The sequence below is a fragment of the Delphinus delphis genome, chromosome 1 (genome assembly GCF_949987515.2).
Source record: "Delphinus delphis chromosome 1, mDelDel1.2, whole genome shotgun sequence".
NCBI lineage: Eukaryota > Metazoa > Chordata > Mammalia > Artiodactyla > Delphinidae > Delphinus > Delphinus delphis.
Window position 1 is genome coordinate 50,090,010 of NC_082683.1, and position 19,097 is coordinate 50,109,106.

General features: G+C 40.7%; 1 protein-coding gene across 1 annotated transcript in view; it reads left to right on the forward strand.

The window, feature by feature from the left end:
- The window catches only part of LOC132419996 (FGGY carbohydrate kinase domain-containing protein), a 135,640-nt gene that overhangs the window by 12,708 nt on the left and 103,835 nt on the right, over nucleotides 1–19,097 (forward strand). The window contains exons 2-3 of the mRNA XM_060003970.2: nucleotides 2,439–2,500; nucleotides 13,471–13,618. Coding sequence (XP_059859953.2) covers nucleotides 2,439–2,500; nucleotides 13,471–13,618 — 210 coding nt within the window. The remainder of the gene's footprint in view (nucleotides 1–2,438; nucleotides 2,501–13,470; nucleotides 13,619–19,097) is intronic.

Here is a 19,097-nt window from a genome sequence, read left to right on the forward strand (position 1 = left end):
ATTGTACATACCCTACTGGGTTAATTTTCCTTAACTTGTCATTATTTTGCTCCACAAATCGAAATAATTTCCTGTGGCCTACAATTCAGTAAAACAATAGTCACTTATCTGACTTTTAAGAACCACTGTCTGTCCATACCCTCCTCATGCATCCGTATTTTCACCACTTCATTTATTCTCTAATTTAACATACAGTTACCCTCTGACCAATGTGTGCCCCACACAAACAGGCACAAATATAAAGCGTGGTAAGTGCTCCCAAGAAGTACATGGTATTCTGTGGGCATGTGGTCCATTATGGTTTGTACATCCCACATTTATCCAACAAATACTTATTGAGCATCTATGATATGCCAGTCTCAGGGCTAGACCAGCCTTCTTACTGTCTATACCCAGATTTGTCTTTCCATCTTCATATCTCTACCCATCACAGCCTCCTTTCTGGTATCCCTTGCCTCTAGCCCTTTACTCCTCCAAACTGCCTGTTCTTGGCAATTATTATATATACAACTATATAATAATTGCCAAATATTATATATACAACTATACAGTAATTGCCAAATTATTGACTTCTTGCTTTATGCTCTTGTATGTATTTCTTATTTTCCACTCTATCCCAGAGCCTAGTCCCAGTACCTGGTGTATTAGGCATTCGGTAAATACCAAATAACTGCATTCATGCATGTGGGACACATGCTAGCTTCTGTGCTTCCTCCGGGAAGCTCATTTAAATCTCCCTTCTCTGACCTCCTAAAGCACTTCCCATAGAAACTAGCCTCAAATCAAGTAATGGCTTTAATTATCCATTATTGATGCCAGTGGCTTCATTGTGATGCTCCGACTGGACTGCAAACTCTTTAAGGTCCAAACCATGCCTCATTGCAGTAAACCCAAACTGAACCTTCAGCAAGTAAATATTCAAAACCTGGATGATTTTCTTTCCGTTGAAATCACCAGTTGCTTTGGTATTATTTTGACACATTTCTACACAAATGGAATTTGACAAGTTATACCTGGAAGTTGAGTAGACAATGTGACACGGTAGTTAAGACCAAGGACTTTAGATACAGAGAGACCTCAGTTTGAGACCTAGATCTGTCACTTAACTCCCCTATGACCTTAGGCAAGTTACTTAATCTCTTCTAGTCCTGGTTTTCTCATCTCCATGGTGGCTAATAGTATCTTCTTCACGGGAATGTTGTAAGAAATAAATGAGATAATGTATGTAAAATGCATAGCTTAGTATTGGTATATGGTAAATGAGTCAATAAATTTTAGGTGATATCATTTATTCTGTTGTTGGCATTATGGTAGGCACACTCTGTGTCGCAGAAATCCTGTTTTAAAAGGAGACTAGGACGGGGTAAGGGGGAGAGGAGGTCGCTGAAGCTCAGAGCAGATAAGTGACTTGCACAAGGTCGCATAGCTAGTTAGTATCAGAGCCAGAACCCAGACCCAGCCTCGGTGACTCCAGAACAAAATCTCGTCCTCTTTACACAGACCTGACGCTCAGGAAGCATGCTCAGAGAAACTATCCCCGTGAGGCCACAATAACCGGTCTGTTCGTAGTTTGAATGAAAATAAATAGATCAGAATGGTTGTTTTGGGGATTCACGTAAACGTTGAGACAATACACAGATTAGGTTCAGGAACTCAAGCCCATTGTTGGGTGTGGTTTAGCAAGCAGAGTCACAGCATGGGGAAACACATCCCTTCCTGATGCATAGTGCATATTATTTTGTTTAGAGCCACCAAGTGGATTAAGGAATAAATCCTAGATGTGGAATTTCAGATGAGAAGATGGTTGTCTGCAGAGCTCAGACATTTCTGTCCTTGGAGAGAGAGCTCTGTCCCAGTTTCCCATGCGATAACTTCTAAGTCAGGGGAGATTCTCTTGACAGCTCTGGGGCAACTCTTTTTTGTGTTTTTTAAACTGGGACTCCTTCCTCATAGACTTTCACTCAACTTCTCTGTTAGTAAGACACAGAGAATAATTCAAGGTCTGACATTGCCCTGGGGTAACAGCGTGGGGTAACCGGAGGGGGGATGATGTAATCCAGAGGCCAGTGCTTTTAACACCCAGGCCGGCCCCCCTCTACCTCATTTACCCTGAGTTACACCTCCTTCTCATGCCTCTGTCAAACCTCATTCTTGGACCTGATACTACCTGCTGCTACCAGTTCAGCCTTGGGAGTTTCTTTTCCTGCTGTTCTTCTCTTTAAACTTCTTTGTTTTTATAAATCCAAGAGGCCAGCAGTTGGTTAAACAAAGCTAGATTTCTGAGAGAGCTGAGACACTCTTGCTGAGTTAGCATTTTAATATTCTTGGATCCTCTGTAGAGAAAGAATTGAAAGAAACAGACATTTTAATATATCTTCTTCTGGCTTCAACATAGACTAGAGAAGCTATAAAATTGACCCCTCTCTCTTGTTTTTCAGATAGATCACATGGTGCAGGGCCATGCTGCCTTCCCAGAACTACAAGCCAAGGCCACAGCCAGGTAACAGCTCTCTCTGTTCTCTACAGCTTTCCATGCCCGACCACATTAGGGGCACTGACTTTAGGCAGCTGCATGATTTTCAGATCCTGTGAGCAATGAGAATGCCTGGCAGTACTTGGTTATAAGGCAGTCATCTGGATGAGCCAGGACATACATGTATTAATTTTCAAAACAATCTAAGAGAATTCACAAAAAAACTAGAGATCCTCCAAGAATATGCCAGTAATCATGGTTGAGAAGCTCTGACATAGAAGAAAGAGCATGGATTTTTTGAGTCAAAGTTTCTTGGATTCAACTCCAGTTTTTCTCCTTAATAACTATGTGACCTTGGGCAAGTTATTCAACTTCTTTAAGCCTGTCTTTTCATCTGTGAAACAGGATAGTAACTGATAGGAGTGATTTCTAGAATATATTGTTAAGTGAAGAAAGCAGAGTATATTATTTATTTATTTATTTATTTATTTATTGGCTACGTTGGGTCTTTGTTGCTGCACGCAGGCTTTCTCTAGTTGTGGCGGGCGGGGGCTACTCTTCATTGTGGTGCATGGGCTTCTCATCGTGGTGGCTTCTCTTGTTGCGGAGCACGAGCCCTAGGTGCGTGGGCTTCAGTAGTTGTGGCTCACAGGCTTAGTTGCTCCTTGGCATATGGGTTCTTCCCTCACCAGGGTTCGAATCCATGTCCCCTGCGTTGGCAGGTGGATTCTTAACCACTGCACCACCAGGGAAGTCCATAAAAGAGTGTTTATAATATACTCTTTTTTATGTAAAAAGAAGGTGATATAAGAAAATATATGTGTACCTACTCATTTATGCAAAAGAAATATAGGGAAGTTAAACTAGAAACTCATGAGGTTGTTACCTATAGGAGGTGGGGTAGGAATGGGATGGAAATAATGGGGAAATGGGAACAGGGTAGTAGGAGGGAGCGACACTTCTTTGGTGGGGGTGAAATACAAACAGTGAAAAAAATGAACCTGTAGTATTAATAATAAATAGTATGGTCATTAATGGGGGTTTGGGAAAGAAAAGAATTAACCTAAGTAATTTCTACAAAACTATTAGCCAATATGCTTCAAAGATTAGGAAGCTTAAGGAATTACTAGAGAATTGTCCCAGATTTGAGGAGACTAAGATGCTACTACATCTAGAAACAATGTATGATCATGGGTTAGATCTTGGCCAGAAAAAAGCACATTAGTGGGGAAAACTGTCAGCATTCAGATAAGTATGGAGATTAGTAATAATACTGTATTTATGTTAATTTCTTAGATGGTGGGTATAGGGGAAGTCTGTATACTATTTTTGCAATTTTTCTGTAAATCTAAAATTATTTTGAAATAAGAAGTTTGAAGAATAATTATTGAATGAATTTCATGATAATAATGCTTAGTAGTTGGGCTTTTTAACAAACGTAAGGTATTTTATAGTATTTTCAGAGAAACCCCATTCATGTAGCTAGTACCTGGCAAAAGGGAGATAGTCAAAGGTGGAGGTTACTATCCTAGATCCTGGAGCCAAATTGCCTGTCTCAGCTGCACCCTTTAGTAGCTTGTTACCCTGGGCAATGTACTTAACCTCACTGTGCCTTAGTACTTCACTGTACAGAAAAATAATAAAAGTAAACACCTCATAAGGTTGTTGAGAAAATTAAATGAATTCAAATAGTGTCTGGGATATAGCAACAATTGCTGAGCTATAATAAATATTCAGTAAATGGTAGTGGTAGTGATAAAATTTGTAGTTACTCGTATTAGACATTTCCATTCCACCAAGGGACGTCTGTTCTTATGGGGAGGCACACCTGCACAGAGCAGAATGAAGTGCATACTGACTAGAACATAAACTCTGTGTCATCAGGGTGCAGAGGAGGATTGATCCCACCAAGGAGTTTGAGAAAAGTTTCATAAGCTTTCTCTTCTACGAGTCTCTAGTTATAATGTCATTACCATCTAGAGGGATCATACCACTTAGCCAATAACTAGCACTTTAGTTGGCTTAGAGACCACATAACCTAGAAGAGGAATGCCTAACCTCAGATCACCAGGGAACCCCTTAATTGTGTGCAGAGTTTTGTTGATTATATACTTACGCGTACATTTCTGGGAAGAGGGGCCATAGCTTTTATCAAATTCGTGAGGGGATCCAGCATTTTAAAACCTCTAACCCAAAGGAAGGAGCACAGATGTAGAGTTTAGAGATCTAGATTCAAATCTCAGCTCCCACATACGTAGCTGTTTGAACCTTAGTTTCCTTATCAGAACATGGGATAGTAGACATGAGAGAACCAGCCATGGATAGCTCTGAGAATTTATTTTGAGTTTACAGAAGCAATGTATTTGGAAAGCCTTCGTAAACTGTACGATGACAATGACAACAACCACTGCTACTACTTCTACTACTATTACTAATGATTATAAAAGAGGCGGACATTTTGGAGGGGATTGTTCTAGGGTTAAGCAGCAGATGTCATCACCTGCCTGCCTTCTCATGGAGTAGCAAGAACACTGGACTGAAGTCTTGGCTTCTGGTACCAATTCTGCCATCAATGTCTTGGTGACTCAGTTTCCTCACCTATAAAATTACAATGATCTCACCCTGCTTAATTCATTTTCCAGGTGTTATGAGGATGAAAGTAGACCATGGAAATGCCAGTCTCTGAAGATCTTAGACATCAACGCAAATCTAAGGGATAGGTTAGACTTTGCAATGAAATACTCAAAATGTCCAGAACTTTCTTCTGTAGCTGAACCTCATGTGAGTAGTTTTGATTGAAAATAGGAAGAAAGGGAGGATTTATGGATTAGCATGTAAACCCAGAGAAACAGCAGCACAGTGTGGTCCAGAAGCAGTAATTTATAGAATTCAATCTTAGAGTCAGACTGGATTTACATCCCACGTCTCTTCACATGCCAGCTGACTTCATCCCGCTTTCCAGCTACCTCTCTGTATTTTTCCCTCTCTTTAGAGCTAAGTTGCTCCAAAGCATTGCCTGTACTCTTGGTCAGTTTCCTCACTCCTCCCTTGCCCACTCCAGTTTGATTCTGTCACCATCGGCCCCTGAAACGTTTACTGTTCAGGTCCTCGGCGACCACAGGATGTCTTCCAGTCCCCTTCCTTGAGCTCTCAGCTCCATGTGGCACCAGTGATCACTCCTTCTCCTTCCCACACTCTCTTTTCTTGGCTTGCCAGAATGTCACCCTCACCTAGTTTTACTTCTGTATCTCTGACAATTTATTAATCTCCTTTTCAGGCCTATGATCCTTTTCTCTGTCACTAACAACAAAGTTCATCACAGCTACATTCTTGGACCTCTTCTCTCTTTGTGGTCTTTTCCATGATCCCATCTACATTCTTGGCTTCATTTCCTGCTGTATTTTGATGACTCTCAAACTTTTATCTCCAGTTTGTATATACTTAGTAGGCATTCAATATTGGTTCTCTTCCCTTCCAATTTCTTTTTATTGTCTTGCAAAGGAAAATGTGTCTCTATCTTATCAGATCTATAAATAAACTATATCAAGACTAGCACTCACTATGCTTCAGATCTTAGAAATAGTAATAGCTGTTATTAAGTGAAGTTAGTTATTTGGAAGGGACAACAAATCCCTTGGATTCAAAAACTGTATGCCTCTTACGGTGCGACTTAGTGCTGTCTGCAAACAGCAATGCAGGTCACCCCTATCTCAGAGCTTAGCATCAGCAAATCCTATTTGAAACCATAGAAACAAGTGTTGATAAACAGATTGAGTATTTTATACTCTTGATTTACTGTAATCCTTCTAGGCTTCAACCTGAAGAGAAGCCTTCTGTGAGCTTATGAATTAAGTAAACAATAACTAGATGTACCCATGCATGTAAATGGCAACCGGCGTCTCTTTCTATGTAGGGCCAAACATCCAGAGATGTTACTCCGTAGCCAGAGATCACCTTCCATTGATTACAACTTCAGCTCTTTTCCTCTAAACTGCCCATTATTGTCTTACTTTTCTTAAAGAATCTTTACCAGTGGTTCAGAATGAGGTTATGGTGATGGCACAGTTCGGTGGGAAGATGTTGGCATAATCCACAAGTGCAGGATTCAAGGTTGACAGCAGAGCCAAGGTTAAAATCCAGGTCCTCTGACTGTCTGATGAGTGTCTTATGAGCACTTATGGTATAACGGTGAACAAAGAAAAAAAAATCCCTGTTTTCATGGAAATTGTGCTCACGCACATACACACACATATACCTATATGTGCGTGCGTGTATGTTTATGTTTGTATGTATGTAGAGAGAGAGAGAGAGAGAGAGAGCACATACTCCAGGAATTGGTAAGCATTCTAAAGAAAAATAGAGATGAGTAAGGAGACATAGAACGACAAGAGGTGTTGGAGTGACGGATGGGAACTATTTCAGGTGAAGAAGCCGTCCTTGATGAGGTGGCACTCAAACAGGACTCTGAACTGAATAAAGAGAGAGATCAAGCCATGGTTATATGGAGGAGATCCCTTTAGCCCAGAGGAACAGCAAGTCCCAAGGCCGGGAAGCAGCAGCCAGCTTGGCAAGCTCAGTGGACATTGTAAAGGGCACTGTGACTGACCAAAGTGTGAGGGAATGGGGGACAGATGAGAGGTAAAAGTTAGCCAAGGGTCAAACCATGTGGGTCATTGTAAAAAGCTATAAGACCACTGCACTTTTTTCAAGATTTTTGTTTTTGAGCAGATGGAAGACACAGTCAGATTTACCTTTTAAAAGGATTACTTTGGCTGCTCTGTGGAGAATAAACCAGACCATTGGTGGGGACGGAGGGTCAGTGGAAGACATGACTCCTGACCTCAGCAAGTTTATGGTCTACTGGAGGAGGACTGGAGACAGAGAAGCCCAGCCTGTTCTGAGCTCCTTTTTCAGCGGTCACTGCAAGCAGTGGTCATTTCTCATTGTGATTCTGTGAATTTCCGGTCTCTCGGGGGTGCAAGGTTCTGCTAATTCCCATCCTCTCTCTCAATCTGTCTTTCTTTTTTCCCACTTTCCCTGGAGTGTTTTGTTATTCCTTTCAGAACAATCAACTTTTCTTGATATGATTTATTCTTCAAACCTCTTTTGCTTCTGTGATTTCTATAATCCCACTGAGGATCACTTTAAAAATGTACTGGTCCCCCATATGCCAAATCTCAGAATATATCTAAACCTTCCCATTAAAATCTGTATAAATGCCCCCGCCCCAGAGCAAGAAAAGGAGAAAGAAAGACCAAGAACATTTTTTAAGAATTTTCAGTGTGCCTGGCACTGTGCTTAGTGATAGTTTTATATATATATATATATATATATATATATATATATATATATATATATATATATATATATATATATATATAATCTAACTTAATTCTAGTTGAGGAAATGAGTATTATAGGGACTCCACTTCTAAACATTGTTTCCACTGTGCATTCTACTCTTGTGTTCTCAGATTGTTCCCTTGGCCTTTCTGTCTTCTTCAACCTTGGTCCCTCAGTCTGACAACTGGGGCCATCAGTCTATCCACAAGTATTGACTTAGGCTCCCCTGAGCTAGGACAATCATAGACCCAGGGTGATGATATTAACACCTTTCATCCCCTAGGGTGTGCCAGGATAAACGGTAAATTCTTGATGTCTCTTGGATGAGAAATGTTTTTCTAAATAGACGTAAGCTGGGTATTACAATGCCTTTCTTTGGCTTCTGTTTTACAGGCAAGGATAAGAAAGTGTTCAGGGCACTGGGGTCCTCTCAAGAAGACTGAGGGCTGTGCTGACTTAGGAAATCAGTTCTTCATTTTCTGCCTCTCGGCAGATTCACTGTAGCCCAGCATAGTGCCTGGCACATGGGTGGAAGTGCAGGGTGGGGTGTCACAAGATGCTTATTCCTTTTCTCTGCCCCCTTCTGTGGGGTATACCAGCACGCCTGGAAGGTTGTGTCCATATGCCTCCAGAGATCTACTCTTTTGGCAGCTGTACTACAATGAGAGGGAGAGGTAAAAATAACCTCTAACAGTCCATGCGGGATCAATATTCATATATTCTACACTTCAGTAACCGTGTTGAGCACCTGGTGGGATGCATAAGATGTGACTCTTTCCCAAAAGGAATTCAGATTCCAGCAATGGATACAGATAAAATTAAGAGGCAATTATCATACAGTGGAGGAAGGGCCATTCATTCATTTGATGGCTACTCTTGGGTGGTTCTGTGTGCCAAGTTCTCTGCTAGATTCTGAATGTATACTGGTAATGGTCTGCCTTCATGAAGCTTAAAGTCCAGAGAAGGCCATAGGCAGTTAACAAGTAAATGAACCCATAAATAAGTCTATGGCGACCAAACATGATATGAAAGAAACTAACAGAGTACGATGATAGAATATCAGGGAAACCCCATTTAGATGAGGTGGTCAGGGAAGCCCTAGCTGATGGAAGCACAGTTAAGATCTGAAGGATATAAATGAGTTAACCATGTGAAGAGCAGAAGGGAAGAACACTAAAGGTTACCAAAGGGGAGAGGTTACTAAAGGGGAAAGGGGGGTCGGAGGGATAAATAAGGAGTTCGGGATTAGCAGATACAAACTACTAGATATAAATAGATAAACGATAAGGTCCTACTGTGTGTGTATATATATATATATATCTGAATCACTTTGCTGTATATCGGGAACTAACGCAACATTGTAAATCAACTATATTCAATTAAAAATAAAAAGATGAGTCTAGAACAGTGATAGCCGTAGGCAGGTAAAGAAGATAAGGAAGAGAATTCTAGGCAAGAGGGCGAAGGATAGGCAAACATTCAGAGGTTAAGACCTGCATATTTTGAAAAATTAGAAGTAGTTTAGTGTCACGAGAGCATGATGTGTACAGTGGTGAGGAGGGATGCAGAGTGGAAGGCATGTCTGTAACGTGGTACAATGCAGGGAGAGCTAGATAATGAAGAACATTATGCCAAACAAGGAAGCTTATACTTTATCTTGAGGACAGTGGGGAGGAATCACTGAAGGTTTTAGCTAGGTATGGAGTCATCATCAGAGTTGCATTTTAGACGAACCACCCAGGAAGGAGTGCAGAAAACCTAGTTGGAGGGGGCACAATTTCAAGGCAGGAGATAAGTTAGAGGGCCAGTCCTCTAATCCAGACATTTGAAGAGGGCCTGCATAAAGTAGTAGCAGTTATGAGGGAGAAAAGCGTGCTGGTTAGAGGAATATTTAAAATAATAAATTGACAGAACCTGGTCCAAAATTAAATTTGGAAACTGAGGGAAGGAGAGGAATCGAAAATGATACCCACTCTGACTCTGCCCCCAAAATGGTTGCTTGAGCAGCCACTTAAATGAGTTTGCCTTTGGTCAAACCAAGGAGCATAGAAAGAAGAGTGAGTATATCAGAAAAGATGATGTGTGTCATAGTAGACGTTTTTTAATTGAGGTCCGTTTGGGCATCCAGGAGGAAGCATTTGATGAGTGCTTGGATATTTGACATGGAACTCATCATAGAGAAATAAGCAGGAGATAAGGGCATATATTTGGAAGTCTGCAGCAATAGCTAGTTAACTGGAGCCCTGAAAGGAAGATGGGATCATCCAAGGGTATAGAAAGAATGAGAAGGGGGCCAAGGACAGGTCTCTGGGAGTCTTCATATACTTAAGGGACAAAGAGAGGAAGAGAACCAGCTAGAAAACCAAAAGAGTATTGTCGCCTGGAAACAAGGGGAGGAAAACAAATTAGTAAGAAGTGGCCAAGTGGTACAAAATGCAAAAGACAGTTCAGGTAACATAAAGGCGAATAATGGTCCATTGGAGACAGCAACAAAGCGGGGATTTCTCCTCATGGTGGAGCCAGTCTCAGCAGAATGGGGCAGGCAGAATACCTATTGCAGTGGGTCAAGGAGGAACTGGAGGTAGTGTGGAAGCTTCTTTTCCAAGACTTTCTCTTACTCCTAGAAAAGGCACAAATTCTTCTGTTAGACCATGTGTTCTGATTTGGGGTTTGAAAGTACGGTCACCATACTTTGGGGCATCCTGTGAAGCCAAAGAATTAAATGGTTTATGGAGAAGGAAAGTAGAGATTCCAGGGGTGCGGTATGCATTGAAGATTGTGAGCCATGAAGTCTGAAAAAAATCTTCCCTGACTCTAGAAGTGCATTTCCTGTGATGGAAAACAAGAAGGAACTATTTATTGATCAGCTATCATTTTATAGTACTCAGGACTCCATATTTAATCTTCATAGCAGCCTATAAGGTAAAAGTATTAACCCTGATAGCAAAAAAGTAAACTAGCTTGGAGAGGTTTAGTGTACCTGGTCAGCCACCTGGTATACAGTGAAGTCGCTTTGTGATTCTTGAAACTGTATTTTCTTCTTCATACACAACAGGACTAGGAAAGCAAGGATTTCTCTCTCTAAGAGAGGATAAATGAGTCTGGAGTTCATGAAAAAGAGGGAGACCTATCACTAGGAACAGTTAATATGTGATTCCCGAGCTGGAAGAGGGCAGACCGCCATTTGAGAAAGAATTGATAAAACATACAAACTGAAACAAAGTCAAAACCAAAAAAGGCACCATGCAAGGTTAAAATTATGTGAATAATGATGTGCATTTGTTATTTTAATGTTTTCCAAGTGCATTTCATTTTGAATGATATACTCAGATAGCGCACATGGTAAGGGATAATTGAAAAAACGTGCAGAAGAATGGCTGCATTCAAAGAATAAACATACAGCTGCGAGGAGGTTAGGAGTCAAAGGGGTAAGCATATGCCCCGTCCCCCAGGGATCTCATTAGTGCACGAGTGACCGTATATGTAGAGGCTAAATGAATCTCACTGTTTGCAAAGACCCACAGTAAATGAGACAATGACAAATCAATAGTAATTAGGCCGACAGGTTCTTATTGACCCAGATGTCTGAAACCAAATGCCCTGCTCTGAGATTCCTTGAGAGACAAAAGATTTATAGACATGTGCTTCTTCTTTTTTTTAATCCCTTTACTCTAAGTGCAGTGATGCTCTTCTGAAGTTCAGTGTTGCCAGAATTAGTGCAGACTCTTGACTTCTGGCTGGGAAGGATGTTCTTGTGGCCATCGTTGGCCATGTGACTGTGTTGGACCAGGAGCAGAGAGAGCTGGGAGATAGAAAACCAGGGTGTGATCGTATTCTCCCCACATATGTGGTTCTGGCCCTACCTTCCATGGAGACCTCAGAGGATCCTTTCTTAACACTATCATAGAATCATTCTAAAACAGAGTTTGAATGTAGGGCTTTGACAAATAATTCCTGGCTGGGGATACAGAATCACAGAGAGGGTTTAACTTTGGACTCCGTCACATGTCTACACGCCTTACTCATCCCCTCTGTAAAGGGGTGTTAGCGGTACTTGGCTCACTGGGCTATGTTTGAAGGCCAGAGGAGCAAGGAGCAGCAGTTGATGTTACTCTGGTCAGTGAGCCTTTTCCCAAGAAGATCTTCATCTTCTAATATGATGTAGGGCCGAAGATTTTTACAGACGGGAATGAGGAGTCAGGGCAAGAAGCAAGGAGAGTGCCTGGTAGGCTGGACTGCCCTTGCCTCCGCCCAGCACACTTCTCACACTTACACACGTGTGCACACACACATTCTCACACTTACACACACACACGCACTCACATAGAACAGTTTTGTTTTTCTATATTTTCTATCTTGGAGTTCCACATAAAGTTTTTATTTAATAGGTGTTTGAAAACCACTACTCGTTTGTTTCTTTCTTTACACTTAGTTTAGAAAACTTTTAGGAATTTCATGGGATCCGGAGGGACACTCACAGTGTCACAAAACTAGAACTAGAAATCGCTGAGCTGCACTCCTAAAACATTTTAAATGTAAATAATAAATATTATCTTATGTATCTTAGATATCAACCTCCCTTGGTCATTGATCTCCTATACTTTTTTCCTACCATTATTCAAGCCATGTTTAAGGCTGTGGTTCCAAGGACACCAGTGGGAAGTGGCATGGGATGCCAACCCACTTTCTTCTAGAATTGTCAGTTCAAGAGAAGGAAGCACCTTTAAAGAGGGGAAGGGTAACGAACTTTTGTGTCATGCAGTGAGATTTCACCCAGTGAGGTATTTTATACCCATTATATGCATGGGAAAACTGAAGCTCAGAGAGGTTAAGTCACTGGCCCATTTTACCCAGCTAGGACAGGTAGAACCAGCATCTGAATGCAGGACTGCCTTGACTCCCAAGCCCATCATCTCTGTCTCCCTCTCAGGTAAATAGACTGAGAGAATGAGAAAGGTCATCTGGCTCCCTCATTCTACATGTGAAGAAACGAAGGCTTAAAGAGAGAAGGAACTAGTGCAATGTCATTTGGTAGGTTTAGGTTGGAAACCAAGCCTTCTAACTCCTGATCCTAACTGCATTCACTCCATCATATCACTGCCCTTAGCAAACTCCTATCCTGAGTCGGGGAACCATCTCCATTCACCATCATATTATTATTATAATTAAGAATACTGATTTTTAAAAATCCTTGACATATGTCCAGTAGTGTACATTTTGCAAAATCCTGTATCTTCATCTACCTAGTCTCCTTTGATCTTCACAAAACCCTATGAGGTCAGTTGGGCAGGGATTATGATGGTTGTTTTTACAGATGCAAAGAGAGTGGTTCAGAAAGTTTGAATAACTTCCTCACAGTAGTGGTTACACACCTACAATGGAGTAAAGCCATTCTTGGATCTGGTCTTCTGAGTCCAAACCTTTCCACCTTCCACCAGGACAGGGCTCCAATCCTTGACGAGAGTACAGCGTGATTTGAGAGTGTGATTTGCTGATTTCTATGGGTTGGGGTGGTTTTTGTGCTGAAGCTTTTGGGACCCTGCTTACTTTCTGGATTTGATATGGGAGTACAAATGATTTCTTTCTACAGAGCAATTTGCTCCCTGACCCTACCCACCCACCCCCTTTTAAAAACAAAATCCACTTCTCTTCCAGATGCCAGAGTATATATGCATATTTGAACAGTCACCTGGATCTGATTAAGAAGACTCAGCCCGTGGGTTTCCTCACTGTTGATTTACATGTTTGGCCAGATTTCCATGGCAACCGGTCTCCCTTAGCAGATCTGACACTAAAGGGCATGGTAAGTAACAGTCAGTCCTTGCACGAAGGTGAAGGCGGGCCAAAGGGCTACAGAGTTTGAAAGAAGCAAAGTGAGGAGAAGGCAAAAGAGGAAAAATAAACAAAGCCGGCCAACAGCCCACTGGCTTCTTGCAGATGCATTGCTGTTGGGAAGGCTCTTGCCGCTCCTCAGGATGATCTGCTGGAAGTTCTCATTGTTTCTGAGCCACCCTTGAGAGCGTTCGAAGCAGGATTTCTTACATGTAGCTACTGCTGCCTCTTTGTCCCACGGAGCGGCTGGAGGTCGCGAGCCCCTGCCTATGTAATCTTTGTATTTACATCAGTTTGAAGAGTCATGTTCTCCATCTCCATCTCCAGGCTGCCGGGTGAGTAAGTGGTAAATGTTACGACCTATGGTCTAGCTTACCGCAGCCACCCGTCTGCCTAGGCCCTGAGTCAGGGCTGCTCAGAATGCATGCCAACATTATTAGGGTTTCAGATAAACTTTGGTAGAAGTAAAATAAAATTAATAACTTACGTTGGTGGTGAAATTCAGCTCTTAGTGACCTTCAGAGTCACTTCTAGTGCAGATATTTGGGGCCGGAGGGGCCAGGATGACCTTGGTGGAAGAGCTCACAATCACCTAAGCTAAGAGGTAACATCCTGATGGCCAGGTGAAACCGGTTGCCTAAGAATAGCTTAGACACAGAGAATTGTGTTTGAGGATGGATGAAGCATGTGAAAGCTAGGGAAAAAGAGCTAAGCTACAGTTCCAAGAGGCCAGGAGAGGCCACAAACAAGAAAAGAGGCCATGAATTCAGAACTCACATGTCAAGAAGTGGAGAGCAGAGGGTGAGGTGCATCAAGGCGGGGGTTTAGAATGGAGGCCATGAGCAGTGCAAGGTTTATGCAGTGCGTGACAGTGGAGCAGGCCTGCTGGCTTGAGGAACTTCAAAACTTAACAGGCTTTGGCTTTGTGATTAATTCTATTGAGAATATTTTAAATATTTTTATGAGGCCAACAGAAAGACCCAATCTTTATTTTCATTACCTACTTGACATAAGCAACTTGTGCTAATAAAAGGGAGTCATGGTGGAAAGAAAAGAAATTGGACATAGCGAAAGTGATGTCTGTCTGGAGTCCATGAAGTGCGGCCCACACAACAAATAATGGTCTCGGCCTCCTGTTTGGCCCATGGAAGCAGAAGAGGAATGTCTGGAGAGGGCCACGTGGCCACAGGCTATAGCTAGAAAGCCATACTTTCAGGCAACTGGCTTTCTGGGTACAAACAGAGGTTAGGGGAAGCACACATTTTGTATGAGTACAAAAATCCATGTCTTAATTAGAGACAAATATCTAAAGCCAAATATAGGAGACACTTAAAATGTTAAAGAAGTGAAGAAGCATGACCAGTTCATAAAATGACCCCCAAACAAAGCAGGGTTGTATCTTAAAATGATTGCAGCTCTGAAGTCCAGGGCTTGGATCTGGAGTCCTTCCTTTGGGGTCCTTTCCTTGCCAATACCTGCTGTACCCGCTTCATCATCCAGCATGGCAGGTGCCATGGCTTCCTAGTGGCTTTTGTCTGTGTTAAAACCAACGCTGACATCCAGAAACTTAAGAATTACCGTCATTAGGATTCCAATAAAGGTAGCCCGAACACAGACTAGAATGCCAAAGGAAACAATGGAGTGCTTTTAAGACTGTCTGTCTCATTAGAATAAGTATGAATAAGTATGTAATCACCGAAGGAGACTTCTTGCACGGGGACATATGCCCAATGGTATTAAAAATGCTGGTATATTTATCTTTTTAAAAGTTCTGTTGTTTTATAAACATACCTTATACATCACCTGATGTTTCTTAGCAGTGATTTCCCTTAATAACTGCCCTTGGGTTAGCCTTACCTTTGAATAGCTGTCATTTGATGAATTTACCTCACAACACTGGAAGGAGAAGATGACCTAGATAAGATAGAAGGAAGGAAATTCTGGGCTAAAAATTTTCCCCAGGGCTTCCCTGGTGGCGCAGTGGTTGAGAATCCGCCTGCCGATGCAGGGGACACGGGTTCGTGGCCCGGTCCGGGAGGATCCCACATGCCGCGGAGCGACTGGGCCCGTGAGCCATGGCCGCTGAGCCTGCGCGTCCGGAGCCTGTGCTTCGCAATGGGAGAGGCCACAACAGTGAGAAGCTTGCGTAACGCAAAAAAAAAAAAAAAAAAAAAAAAAAATTTCCCCCAAATCTCTTTTTTTAAAATTTTTATTTTATATTGGAGTATAGTTGATTTACAATGCTGTGTTAGTTTCAGGTATACAACAAAGTGATTCAGTTATACATATACATATATCTATTCTTTTTCAGATTCTTTTCCCATTTAGGTTATTACAGAATATTGAGTAGAGTTCCCTGTGCTGTACAGTAGGTCCTTGCTGATTATTTTATATATAGTAGTGTGTATGTGTTAATCCCAACCTCCTATCTTGCCTCCCCCGTACCTTTCCCCTTTGGTAACCATAAGCTTGTCTTCCAAGTCTGTGAGTCTGTTTGTTTTGTAAATAACTTCATTTGTATCATTTTTGTAGATTCCACATATAAGTGATATTGTATGATATTTGTCTTTCTCTTTTCAACTTACTTCACATAGTATGATAATCTCTAGGTCCATCCATGTTGCTGCAAATGGCGTTATTTCATTCTTTTTATGGCTGAGTAATATTCCATCGTATATATATAACACATCTTCTTTCTCCATTCATCTGTTGATGGGCGTTTAGGTTGCTTCCATGTCCTGGCTATTGTAAATAGTGCTGCAGTGAACATTGGCGTGCATGTATCTTTTCTAATTACGGTTTTCTCTAGGTATATACCATATATATCATATGGTAGTTCTATTTTTAGTTTTTTAAGGAACCTCCGTACTGTTCTCCATAGTGGCTATATCAATTTACATTCCCACCAAAAGTGTAGGAGGGTCCCCTTTTCTCCACACCCTCTCCAGCATTTATTGTTTGTAGACTTTTTGATGAAGGCCATTCTGACTGGTATGCAGTGATATCTCATTGCAGTTTCAATTTGCATTTCTCTAATAATTAGCAATGTTGGCATCTTTTCACATGCTTTTTGCACATCTGTATGTCTTCTTTGGAGAAATGTCTATTTAGATGTTCTGCCCACTTTTTGATTGTGTTGTTTGTTTTTTTGATATTGAGCTGCATGAGCTGTTTGTATATTTTGGTGATTAATCCATTGAAGGTTGCTTTGTTTGCAAGTACTTTCTCCCATTCCATAGGTTGTCTTTTTGTTTTGTTTATGGCTTCCTTTGCTGTGCAAAAGCTTTTAAGTTTAATTAGGTCCCATTTATTTATTTTTGTTTTTATTTTCACTACTCTAGGAGGTGGATCCAGAAAGATATTGCCGTGATTTATGTCAAAGGGTGTTCTGCCTAAGTTTTCCACTAAGAGTTTTACAGTGTCTGGCATTACATTTAGGTCTTTAATACATTTTGAGTTTATTTTTGTGTATGGTGTTAGGGAGTGTTCTAATTTCATTCTTTTACATGTAACTGTCCAGATTCCCCAGCACCACTTATTGAAGAGACTGTCTTCTCTCCATTGTATATTCTTGCCTTCTTTCTCATAGATTAATTGACCACAGGTGTGTGAGTTTATTTCTGGGCTTTCTATCCTGTTCCATTGATCTATATTTCTGTTTTTGTGCCAGTACCACACTGTTTTGGTGACTGTAGCTTTGTAGTATAGCCTGATTCCTCCAGCTCTGTTCTTCTTTCTCAAGATTATTTTGGCTATTCAGAGTCTTTTATGTTTCTATACACATTTAAAATTTTTTTGTTCTAGTTCTCTGAAAACTGCCATTGGTAATTTGATGGGGATTGCATTAAATATGTAGAGTGCCTTGGGTAGTATAGTCATTTGGACAATACTGATTCTTCCAGTCCAAGAACATGGTATATCTTTCTATCTGTTTATGTCATCTTTGATTTCTTTCATCAGCATCTTATAGTTTTCAGAGTACAGGTCTTTTGCCTCCTTAAGTAGGTTTATTCCTAAGTATTTTATTGTTTTTGATATGATGATAAATGGGATTGTTTCCTTAATTTCTCTTTCTGATGTTTCATTGTTGGTGTATAAAAATACAACAGATTTTTGTGTATATTAAGTTTGTATCCTGCAACTTTACCAAATTCACTGATGAGCTCTAAGTAGTTTTATCATAGCCTCTTTAGGATTTTCTATGTATAGTATCATGTCATTTTCAGACAGTGACTGTTTTACTTCTTTTTCAGTGTTGATTCCTTTTATTTCTTTTTCTTCTCTGATTACCATTGTTAGGACTTCCAAAACTATGTTGAATAAAAGTGGCGAGAGTGCACATCCTTATCTTTTTCCTGATCTTAGAGGAAATGCTTTCAGCTTTTCACTGTTGAGTATGATGTTAGCTGTGAGTTTGTCATATATGGCCTTATTATGTTGAGATAGGTTCCTTCTATGCCCATTTTCTGGAGAGTTTTTATCCTAAATTGGTATTGAATTTTGATGAAAGATTTTTTTGCATCTATTGAGATGCTCATATGGTTTTTATTCTTCATTTTGTTGATGTGGTGTATCGCACTGACTGATTTGTGGATATTGAAAAACTCCTTGCATCTCTGGGATAAATCCCACTTGATCATGGTGTATGGTCCTTTCAGTGTATTGTTGGATTTGGTTTGCTAGTATTTTGTTGAGGATTTTTGCATCTATGTTCAAATCTCTTTCCCTCAGTCCAATTTTGGATAACATCAAAATAATCACCCTGAATCTATTTATCATGTTACGCTTTTGCCAGAACCTACAATGTGACTACTTTTTCCAACATTCATTCACAAAATGTGTATTTGGTGCTTACTTTGTAGCAAGTACTGCTGAAGTATAATCCTTACATTCATGGAGCATATTTCAAGGGAGGGAGGTGCTTGATAAAATGTTAAGTTAAAAAAATACGTATCATCTAGAATGTCAAGAAAATCCCAGTAGGGCAAGAACCACATGTGATTTTTTCTTTGGGCTCCTGAAATATTTCTCTGAGCACATACTAAGTGCTTAATATGTACTTATTGACAATTGATAGTCAACATGGAGATAATAAGAGGTCATCTGTTGGCTTAGAAAAAATATACATGTGAACAATTTGCTAATTCTAAATGAATTAGATTGTACTGACTCGTACTATCCCTATGATCAGTAGCTAAAACCAGTCATAATGTCCGGGTAAATGAAGATAAGAAGTTTCCATTTTATTATAATTATGAGTGCCTTTGTTCATCGATGAATTAACTAATTATTTTAACAAATACAGGCCCTGTTATAGTTGGTGGGGGATATAAGTAACTGGACACAACTCCAGCTTTCAGGAGCATTAGTGTTTTGGTGGGGTCGGGGAAGAGAGGCAGGCAGAATATATAAACAAGCAATGGGGATACAGGGTCAAACTCCAGGTGCCA